Genomic DNA, 11737 nt, shown 5'->3' with positions numbered 1-11737 from the left:
GCAAGGACAGTATATACTTGTGTGATGAATTCAAATTCAATACTTAGTTGTGGCCGAGACGTGGCTAGTCCATTGTTGTGATAGCATAACTTTGTTGCAAAAAAAACACTAGTCCTTGGAGATCAGTGTAACAAAAATTCATCAAAATCATCGATTTGCATGTTCCTTAAAGAAATTCAATACAGCTTAAGTTGACAAGCTTTACTAATTTACAGAGATACAAGGAGACGTGAAATTTTGGTCGGACCGACGGTCCGAGCTTTACCAGTCTAAAATGGAAGAGCAGTGGGGAGGAAAAACGAAAAGGGAAGCCGAAATGTTCATTACGTCGCCATGATCTACAAGACGCTGGTGTTCAAAGAAGAGCCCCGCGTGACAAAGGGACTACATAGCCCGAATCTAATTCCATGGACTTGGCAATCGAGCGTCTTTGAAAGCAGAAGTGCCGCCGGACGCTGCAGGGGATGGAGAGGATGCCATGTAATTGGTTCCTGATGCAGATACAGTGGGTAGATTTGCAGGATGCCCCTGTTGCCCAATGGGAGCAAAGCGCGATGGACTAGTGCCGGTTGGCCCTAAACTTGCTCGAGAGGGGTGTGGAACCTGCACACAAATTTGATAACTGAGTATAAGCTCATGAAAATGTAGCAAAGCAAAGAGACATCAATTGTTAACTATTTCCTCAAATTTCTAATATTTTCTCTTGTGGAAAACTACTTTTAACTTGTAATTCAAAAGATTCTTAATTTATATGCTCTCACAAGACAATGATAAAACCATCAATACGGTGGTCGACACAAATGAAAATATAAACGAAACGTGCATAGACACTTGGTTGGTACTGTAAAAGTAATGAAAACATAAACGAGACGTGCATGGACACTTGATTGGTACGGTAAAAGTAGTTCTAGAAGTAGTGACCAAAATGCATTACCACGTTGTGCTGAATATGAGCCGGCCTTCTGAGAGGAGACTCTGAAGATGGAGATGTGCTGTTCATCCGGAACATATGGCGAGAATGAAAGTTATGATTTGAAAGCTCATCGCCCTCAACCCCTTCCATCTCAAGATTCGCCTCTGAGCCCAACCTAGCAGCAGCATGCCTAGTCATTGAACCGGAATCATTTGTTACATCAACTTGAAGTGATACAGACGGGCGAACCACCACTCCTTGCATACAATTTCGTCTCTTTAATTCTTCCTCTGCATTTAAGATCTGTAAACCAACACGAACAAGCTCTCTAGCATCGATACTTGCCCAAATGTACCACAAAGAAACACAGAAATCGACTACGGAGCCAAAACTTACCTGCTTCAACACTTGAACCAGATTATGTTTCTTCTGATTCAAAACCTGCAGCTTCTCCTCAACTTCTCTCTTCCTTTTTTGCTTATCACTTAACTCCTCCTCTTTGTTGCATCTCTATCATATAAACAAACAATTGCAGTTACTAAACACGAATCGAAACTACGCTAAACAGTTCAGCAAATCAAAATGCATGCTTGTGATGTATAGATTTAAGTTTTTCTTTCTCCACACATTACAGTTTAAATCCAATTTTCACACTTCAATATAAGAACACAAACCCATACAATTGCCCAAATCAAAAACAAAACTTTCCAAAGCAATTCAGAATCCAATTGAAAACCAGATATAAATACACATATAGGTATAGATATACCTCAGAATTAGGGTTTTCCACTTCATCCAATTTCTCAACCTTCACAGGCAGTGAACTCGCACCAACATCCGCAACATCCGACCCTTTCTCGATCAAATCGGGCTTAAGAGCAGGCGGTGAATCGTACCCACCGCCGGATTTCACCGACAAATCAGCACCGTCCAATTGCTTCCCATCCTTCTTCTTCCCGGACGGCCCAGCTTCGCAATCAGCAGCAACATTCTCCGGCGCTTCGAATTTAATCGTGGGGTGAGACAAATTTCCCGCCTTTGGAGCTTCGCTGAGCTGGCCCGGGATAAAATCAGGGTTAGGGTTAGAAGAGACGGCGGCGGCGGCGGCGGGGAGGCCGGAGCGGAGGCGGGAGAGAGCTACAGAGCGGCGGGTTAAAAGGGATTTGAAGTCCTTAAGGGAGATTTTAGGGGTTGGCATAAGCCACCGACGTGGTACGTCGGGAACTCTGTGGAGATTTCCTCTGTACAACGAAATCGCCACCATTTTTTAACGAATTTTTCTGTCGATATTTTTGTTCTTCTGCAATTTCTCTGTTCTTTGTTTTTCGAATTTTTGATGAGTTTTATCAGAATTAATATAAAGTAAATAAATAAACGAATTGTAATGAAAAGTAAACATGGACCACTCAGTAATCGAGAGATACGTAAAAAAAATGTCCTCCACTTGTGTAGCACCGTTCATATTACAAGCATACTAAAAAATCTTTAAAATAATTAAGTACGAACATGATCCTTTTTTTCCTCTCTCTTTTTATTCTAGCATAAATCCTTGGAGTTGGTGTTTATTTTTAATGAAGCAATAACGTTAATGAGTTAAAAAGTTAGTTATTAGATAAAATTTTTGACGTCTGATTTGATCCACTATCACTACAACTATTAACTTTAGACAAATACCTTAATAGCCAAGTTAATGTTAACCAGATAAGGTTTTTTATGTCATGGCTCATGCAACATACATATCGAGTCTGCAAACGGGATTTAAATTTGACTTGCATGTGTGGCCTCTTTCTCTTAGTTGGGCTTTTTCTAACAGAATTTTGTTCGACTAAAAGCTGGTTTGGTATTACTGTGTTTTGAAGAAAAAAAAAATTATTTTTGCTGTGTTGTAAGAATAAGTTTATTTTTGCTGCTTCACGTTTTCAGCTTTTTTTCACCTAAAATTGTGAAAATAAGCTATTTTTAAGTGTTTACCAAACACTTTTTTAAGCTCAACTTTTTTTTATACCCACTTTTTATAAAAACAGCTTAGTACGAATTACCAGTTTGGCACAGCTGAAATTATAAAAAAAGTAGCTATGAAAAAAAAATTGGGGTGTAAAATGTGTTTGATAAATGTAAAAATAAGCGATTCTTTTCAAAATAAGCTTTTTTTTCAAAGTAGGTGGATGAACAGTAAAGTTTAAGAAACTTTCTCCTTCATCGTATCAAATCATCGAATCCGATTGTTCGGGAGGACGAGGTCCCTCAACGAGTCGAGTCCGACACTTGATGTAAGCTGAAGATATACGGGACGAAGGAATGACTGTTGATTACCAAGGTCGAATTCAGAGAGCTCCATTTCACTGATACGGTTGAATTTAGAGAGCTCCATTCACTGACACAGAGAGACAGCTTGTGAAAACCCAGGTCGAATTCATGCCCGGAGCACGCGAATTCGAACAACAATTTCTTCTCCGGCGCCCCACGTTGAAGACGCCCCGCCACTGAAGTTATTTGGACCCCGATATCGGGACGATGGACCGTCGGTGTTAGCGGCAAAGGCGTGATGGCGCTTAGTCGAGGCCGTCCCATTGAGACCTTACTGCGACGGCGGCGCCGGGAGCTCTTTTGGAGAAAAGGGCAAGGGTGGCGATTGCACTTGCCCACCCTCCAATGGTAGCATACCTTCTGGTTCTTTGACGGGTCGGATTGCTGCCCACCCAGTTTGAGGAAGACCCGGTTGCTTCCCCCTCCGTCTACATCCATTAGCTACGGATTCGAATCTCTCTGTGGCTATATACTTTGAACTGAAACTCAAAAGCTTCGATTTTCCCCCTTTTTTCTGGGTTTTTTTCAAAATTGATTGGATGGATTGGCTGATTGGAATCCGATCATAGAGTTGGAGAGATTCGGAAGCTCGGAATTTCTTGCTCTATCTCTCTCGAGGGTCGGCGATTTTGGTGATTGGGAAGGGGAGAGAACAGATGGTTGGAGAGGGAGGGATTTGGATCTTGAGCTGTGAAATCCGCCGGAGATTTTGGTGATTGGGAACGGGAGAGAACAGAGGGTTGGAGGGGAGGGATTTGGATTTGAGCTGTGACCCGAAAATGATGAAGATTGAAGATGAAATTATAAATAAATAAATAAATTATTATATCCCATTTAATATTATACATTTTTAGTCATTTAACATAATCGTAACAGTTAACATTATTTTTTTTGTTAAAAGCACTTTTACTAAATACTGCTTTATTTTATAACTACTTATTTTTACAGCATAGCAGAAATAATTTTTTTTAAAAGTATAGCAATACCAAACTAGCCTAAAGCTTTTCAGAGGCGTCTTTTATGTCCACATGTATGCCTATGTTATGTTTTTGGGTTCATGCTTTGAATGAAATCCTCTTTTACCTAAAAAAAAAAATAGTTGCATCATGCAAGGCATAAAGTTCCAACAAAAGGCTCTATCAGCTAGTTCTTATTATTTTCATGTTGTATAGAAAATCTTATTGTTTGCAACGTTAGTACCATAGCTTTGGAGGAAATATATAAACTCAGTAGTAGAATGGTTCTTCCAGTAGTTCAGGAAACTCCAAGAACATCTCATTCTCTCGAGATACCATGGCTTCCACAAACGAACTGTCGCACGCTGGAGATGTAGCCTCTACTTCATTGCTTGAGATTGCATAATCCATGTCGATTTGGCTTTGTTGTACTGCTACTTGTGCTATGTTCTTCGATGAATACTCAGCCTTGTTTTTGTGTTCTTGGGTGTCACCAATTGGCATAAACGCGTCTTCAAGGAGAAAATCGCTCCAGCTAAACGTCTGCAGGGTTGCGTGCTCTTGAGCGGCAGATGAAGATGTAGAAGATGGTGATGACAATGTGCCTTCGTGACTGTAAAAATTTGGTGCAGAAGATTGGAATTCCATGGATTTTGAGGCTTCTGTCACCAAATTTATGGCCTGCAGCTGTGTGAGAAGGTCTGGGGGTTGGCTGCTAGGTTGATTGTGGCCCAAGAAACTGTCTAGAATTGGCTCCGCTTTGGTCGGTATCATTGTAATTGGCATCAAATGGCTGTTGATGTTGGAAAACCCTTGTGCTGGCAATAAGTATGGCTCTGCTGGTTTCATCAGCATTGCGTTCTTCAAGTCTTTGTTGAGAGAACCTATCCCGATTCTCATGCCAACTTTCGAAACGCCACCGATGTTTCCATAATCCGCTAAGACTTGAGAGAAGGGCTTATGAGTAACAGGATCAATTCCCATTTCTGAGAGCTTCTTCTTCAGCTTAGTATTCCAGTAGTTCTTTACATCATTGTCTGTCCTCCCAGGAAGCTGTTGAGCTATTGCAGGCCATCTGCACCACAAAACTCATAAGAAAAAAAATACCCTTATATTTTAACATTTCCCCCCAAGAATAATTTCATGACAATTAGACTTCCACAAATTTAAGGGCTTTTGGTTGTCAGAAAACGCTTTTAGCTCCTCAGACTCAAATATAACAACCCTTTATAAGCTTTCTCTCCAAAGGGTAATGAGATCTACAAACTAGGATAGTTGGAACGAAAGACAACACAAATCGGGTCGGATACCATAAAACAAAGACTAATCGGCTAGGAATTAGGAATCCTTGAAATTGAACAGCAAGAAATTTGCATAAATACTTACCTGCTACCTATGGTGGCATGAAGCCTGACAATCAATTCCTCCTCATGGGGTGTGAAGGACTCATGCTTCAGATTAGGCTTGAAATGATTAGGCCACCTAAGCCTGCTGCTCTTCCCACATCTTGTAATTCCTGTAAACACACTTAAATTAGGTTAATTAATTATCCTCTAAATGCAGTATTTAATCCTACAGCACCCCTGGAAACCGGATAATGAAAGAATTTAGGGAAGAAAACATCCGATTTAACCTGGTTTTTTCGGAACAGAAGTCCAGTTACTCGTCCCATGCTTCGACTCATGCGCAAGTATCTTTGCATCTTCCTCCGCAGTCCAAAGAGTATCCCTTTTCACATGCAGCTTGTCACAACAAGCAGGTCTCACCATCCTTATTATCTGTCTTCTTATCTGCACATGAAATCATAAAAAAGAGTAAGATTGAACAGAAAACAAAAGTAAATAGTCGGATTTAAAAGAGAGATGCGACCGATTTACCTTTGATTAATTCTGCTTATGCAGATGCTCATTGAGAGAGGTATGAGATGAGATGAGGAAAGGTACTGGTTTAAAGTATGACAAGTGTGGGAAGGCAAGAAAAGCATGAGGGTTTTGCTTCCATTTAACTAAGTTTGCATGATGAATGACATCTTTACATTAACGGTATAAAAACCAGTCTTTCCATATGCTCACATGCTTGGCTCATAAACCCTTTTGAATCTGGTTCGAATTGGGTGAATTATTTGGTTAAATTTAGAATAAATCTAAGTAAAATTGTATATAAATGACTCCTTAGATTATTTTGCCCTTTGTGTAAAAGGAAATGAGTACTCAATACTGTTTTAGTTACAGATAATCACAAGCTTGATGATTCTAACTATTTTAAACAAAAAACTCAAGTAATGAAGAAATTAACTTTAGACATGCGAGGGTTCTTCAACTTTCTTTAGATGTCAAAGATGGTTGACTCGCGTGTGAAACTCAAGGCTCACATGTGCTCCACATGTTTGATTTGAAAATTCGGCACACGTGAAGGAGCGTGTGTGAGGATGTGATGGTAAAAGAGTCTCTCATCGGTGAAAAGAGAAACTTTGCAATGACTTTTAAGAGGTTAGGCTACTCCTCATATTACCAATTAGTTTTAGGGAATTGTTATTGACACTCCAAAAATCTCATTTTGCACTCCAAACTTTCTATAATTAGAAAGAAAAATACACTTGTGAGGAGTGTAGAATGAGATTTTTGAAGTGTAATAACAGTTCTCTTAGTTTTATAGTGAAACCTCAACTTTTTTTTGCAATCACCATGTTACCATGATGAGACAGAAAATGATTGGAACCTATGATGGAGAAAAGAAAAAACGAAAAAACGAACACTTAAAAATTAATTTATTGGTACAATATTTTTAAAACTAATATTCCGTAATCATCATACTAAATTCAATAACTAGTTGATTATAAAACAGAAATTGCAACACCAGTGCTGGAGTCCAAACCACATAATTGTAATAAATTAAAAACTGCAACGTAGTGTCTGGTTTACGCTTCAAGGAATCGCGATTTTATAGTTTTAAGTCTCAATCAGATTATTAAGGACAAAAGCATTATTTTTTAATTATTTATAAAAGAAAAACCCATGTGGGCTTCCTCATTGACATAGGCTTAATGAATAAATAAAGCCCCTTAGAAGATCTCCAAATAAGATATCAAAATATTCAAATCAGTAATAACGGTAAAAAAGATAAAAGCAATGTTTTCCAACCGAGAAGCTAAATCTAATGTAGCATGACATGGAATGAGATCTCTCATCTAGGGATGGGCAAATACCCATTGGTTATGGGTAACCGCGGTTATCCGTCCATTTAAATTTGACGGTTATGGTTATGGGTAACCGTGTAGATAAATAAACGGTTATGGATATAACCATTTACCCGTGAAATTTAAATGGGTGGTTATGGGTATTACATGCGGTTATAAACGGGTACTCATTTAACCGTTTATTTTAACATATGTAAAACTAAAAAAAAAATATTAGTTTCTAACTAGGTTTAGATCCTGAGATATATTTGGTTATAAAGAGCCATATAATATATATATATATATATATATATATATATATATATTATGCCTCACTTGAGAGAAAAATATAGTTGATAGAACGGGCTAATATTTAATATATGTGATTGAATGTGCTAAAACATTAGAGTGTTCGACAATTTTGTTTTGAAGTCTTTTGGAGCTTTGACCAATTCAAGATAATGATTACCTTGAGCATTTAGAAACATGTTATTATCAGATGATGCGTACATATATATATTATTAGAGTTGTTAGAGATTGAAGTGAAACGGGAGCCATGTATTATTTTGTTTATTTTCTTCACTAGTATCAGATAAAGAGAAATGAACGTAGAGAGGGATAAATGAGGAAAACATGATTATTACTTTTTGCTTTTCATCTTTTTATACTACACATGTGATACAAGTATACGTCTTTTTTAATGCATGTAAAAGGCTTACACACCAAAACAATAAAAACAAACTTCTACTATTTAAGCAATATAATTTTGACTTCTATTCTTTCACTTTCCACCCTTAACCATATGTGGTTGTTTTCTTTATGTGGGCATTCACACCAATTTCACAACGGAAATCATTACTTGAGTATTTATAGTCTCAACAACTACTAATGTTAGTGAGAAACAATTCAAGAATTAATTACAAAAAACAAAATGGCACAATTTTCTATTACTCGTAGGGCAAGTAACCACATTATTTTTCTTAAAAAAGGCACAAGGTACAGAGAAATATCATCACAGTAATTCCCAAGCCTATCTTTACTCTTTATGCAGCTCCACCCCTCTCTCTCCCCTTCAATTAAATTTAGGCCACAACGCATTGTTAAACATGCTCCTGACACTGAGCTAAGGAACTGAATGCTTGTTTAATACAAAGCCGTTCACAATATTCATCAAGCAATCCAAGTAATCTATAAAACATGGTTTCAATTTCGATATTTTTTCAACAATGATTGCATGAAACATTCACCATGAAGCATGAACTCTAATTTTACGTTTTTTTTTTTTTTTTTTTTCAAATTATAGATTCAACTTAAATTTATTGTTCTTATAATTGTGGTGAATTGAATATGCGTGAATAAGAGAAGAAAAAAAAATGGGATTTTTCAAACCCTACACGCATGGGAGCTGCAGCCTAAAGTCACGCTGCCCAAGCCACCAAGTCGTTCATGCTCCAAAACTCTATGGTCCAAAACAAAGCCGTTTTGCATCACCTTTTTTACGGACCTGGGTTGCCTGCAGTTGATCCGCAAACCGTTCCACTTGTTTTTTTTTTTCTTTTGGACCTTGTTTTATTTTTGGCTCGCATGAAATGACAAGCCCATAGGTTAGACCTTGTTTTTCACTTTTCCTTCTTAGCTCAATAATTGGGTATATAATCTGTTAATCCATTTACTTCTCATTTGTTGCCCAGCAACCCAACAACCACTCTTTTGGGCCTGCAAGCCACGACAACCCTATATTTTGAGTCGTCACTCATTCTTTTCACACATAGGTCCCGAAGCAATTCCCGTTCACTACATATGTATATTGTGTTTGTTTGCAGGTATCATGAACCTAGAATTCGTATTTAAACTCGAACTTGAAGTTTTGAAAATAAGTGCCATAGAAATTCGAAGTTTCATAAAACAATACACCCATAAAAATCCGAAGTTCTTGTAGGTGATTTGTTAGGATTACATGTAGATAATGCTTTTAAAAACAACTATAAAATTTAGTTTGTGTAAATTACTTTATTGTCCATAATTTTATTTTGTAATAGAAGACAAAAATATTTTTTCACCCTCTTATAGTTGACAAAAAGAGTTTCATTAATATGTGGTTTAAATTAACTTCTTCCTTACAAATCAGTTATGTGTAAATAAACTAACTTGAAATAGGTCCAATTTTATGGAAAGAGATCCTATCCAGATCCCTTATACCAAATCCACCCAATCAATCAATTCAGGCCCTTGAAATTTGATCCAACAGCTACAAACAGGGGGCCCCTTTAAAAGTTTTAATAACTTTAGCCGTTGGACTAAATTTCAAGAGTCCGAATTAGGTGATTGGGTGGATTTGGTGGAAGAGATCTGGAAAGGATCCCTTTCCCAATTTCATGGCCTAACAATTAGATTAGTCCAATTTTTAGTTATTTTTTTATTTAGGTCCATGAATAGGACTCCATGTGTCAGCACTTTTTGTTGTTAGGTTGATACTTTGCATTGTGATTACTATTTTATTCTACTATAGCTATTCAATGGAAAAAGGAAAAAAAGAAGAGAAAAAAAAAATGATACGATCGGTAGTTTGATAGGTATTCTACTCAAGAATAATCGCTAAAAAGATAGCGACTAATACCCACAAAAGTCGCTACCTTCATACCGATCCCTCCCTTTTCAAAATTTTTATTATTTTTCAGTTTTTATTTATTTATTTTTTATTTTGTTAATGTTTCTTTTATTTCTTTTATCATAACAACAAACTATCATATTCGTATTTTTCAAAATATATTTTTTCCGTGCAAAATATATTATAATTCATTTTTAAACACTTGTAATCAATGATTTAAAACCTAAATTTAAAGATATTTTTCTATTTTCTCACTTTAAGAATCAATAAAAAATAGTTTCAGAATCTAATAATCAGTAGGATCATATCCAAAGGTTTTGCAATATTTTCCTTAACTCTAGCGCAAAATATTTCTTAAAGCTAAAAATTTGAAATTTTTTTTCTTACAAAAAACTCTGTGCTATAAGACAAAGTTAGAGTCATTCTATTCACACCACATATTTCCTAAAATTAATTTAGGACATTTCCAAAATTTTGGACACCTATAAATCTCTTGGGGGGCCTCGCTATTAGTTATATTTTTTTTCTATTTTTTTTTTCAACTCAGGTACCCTATTAGTCAGTATAAACCCAGATTTCTGCTGATCTTTTACAATCTAAACTACCTATCATATACTTTTACAGTCTAAACTACATGTCATATAAGTACTTGTACAAGCTAAACTACCTATCATATTATAATATTAGTCGGCATAAACTTAGATTTCAACTGATTTTTTATAATCTAAAGTACCTATTATATAAGTACTTTTACAGTCTGAACTATCTGCCATATAAGTACTTGTACAAGCTAAACTACCTATCGTATTGTAACTACCTATCATGGTGGAATAAGTAATTTTACATGATTCTAACAGTAAGATGTAGTCCTCCATCTTGGTAATGTTAAAAGCCCCCGAAGCTAACACAATCAATGTCCAAAGCCTCTTGAGCAATTACTTACGTAAGACAATCAATGTATAATGCTCGTGAATCATGTAGACTAGAATCATGTAGCAAATACCAGCAAAAATGAAGCTTACTGTTGTAAACGACTCAACGAAAACATGTAAAATTACTTGTAGTTCTCATAGCTTCATGCAAATTCAAATTCAAATTCAAAATTGGATACTAATATGCAGGAATTGTAAGGAAAATTCAAAACAGGAGTCGAATAGAGTTTTTGATGAAATGACGAGATTTGATGAGTAATTTTTTTTTAATACAACGATATATTTTACACTAAAAAAGATGAGATTTGATGTGTAACTTAAAGTTCCATGTTAATTCTGGAAGAGTTATGATAAAACATTCAACGACAGTCGGTGCAATTTTGTTTTCAAATTATGAACACTTTAATTGCTCTACTTATTAGACCCTACCTATGACTGTGCAATACATTAGACCCATATCAAAACATACGGATCATGATCCTCTCCTGAGCAAAGGGTGAGGATCCTTCTGACTAAATTCATCGGTCCGTTGAAATTTTATTCAACAGTTACAAACAGGGGGCCCTCTAAAAGTTATAATAATTGTAACCGTTGGATAAAATTCCAATGACCCGATGGGGTTGGTCAAGAGGATCCTCAGTCTCATCTTGCTACCAAATTTGACAGCAGCTTCATAAAAAATTTATAATTATTAAATGTTTTTTTATTAACTTTAATGGTTTAAAGCATTGCCTTTAATTTCTTTTCATTACCAATACAATGTTTAAATATTTTTATACTTTTTAGTTCCTTTCATTACTACCAAGGCAAAGAAAATAAATATGCATATTTATTTTATGTTTAAA

At 36.2% G+C, this 11737-nt stretch overlaps 2 protein-coding genes across 2 annotated transcripts; both read right to left on the bottom strand.

Moving 5' to 3' along the window:
• Positions 1–128: 128 nt before the first annotated feature.
• LOC137711404 (uncharacterized) lies at positions 129–2415 on the bottom strand. The gene is made up of 4 exons (XM_068450639.2): positions 1683–2415; positions 1310–1423; positions 935–1216; positions 129–603 (listed from the first exon to the last, which is right to left on the bottom strand). Exons 1-4 carry the CDS (start codon positions 2175–2177, stop codon positions 400–402), a joined length of 1095 nt encoding a protein of 364 aa, XP_068306740.2. The 5' UTR covers positions 2178–2415; the 3' UTR covers positions 129–399.
• Positions 2416–4341: 1926 nt separating this feature from the next.
• On the bottom strand, positions 4342–6337 carry LOC137709923 (transcription factor MYB35-like). The gene is made up of 4 exons (XM_068448905.2): positions 6054–6337; positions 5810–5966; positions 5563–5692; positions 4342–5251 (listed from the first exon to the last, which is right to left on the bottom strand). Exons 2-4 carry the CDS (start codon positions 5943–5945, stop codon positions 4447–4449), a joined length of 1071 nt encoding a protein of 356 aa, XP_068305006.2. The 5' UTR covers positions 5946–5966; positions 6054–6337; the 3' UTR covers positions 4342–4446.
• Between the last annotated feature and the right edge of the window lie 5400 nt (positions 6338–11737).

This window comes from Pyrus communis, chromosome 6 (assembly GCF_041283825.1).
Source record: "Pyrus communis isolate YQ-2024b chromosome 6, ASM4128382v1, whole genome shotgun sequence".
Classification (NCBI taxonomy): Eukaryota; Viridiplantae; Streptophyta; class Magnoliopsida; order Rosales; family Rosaceae; genus Pyrus; species Pyrus communis.
The sequence above is the reverse complement of the archived record's forward strand: the minus strand, read 5'-3'. Positions and strand labels throughout refer to the sequence as shown.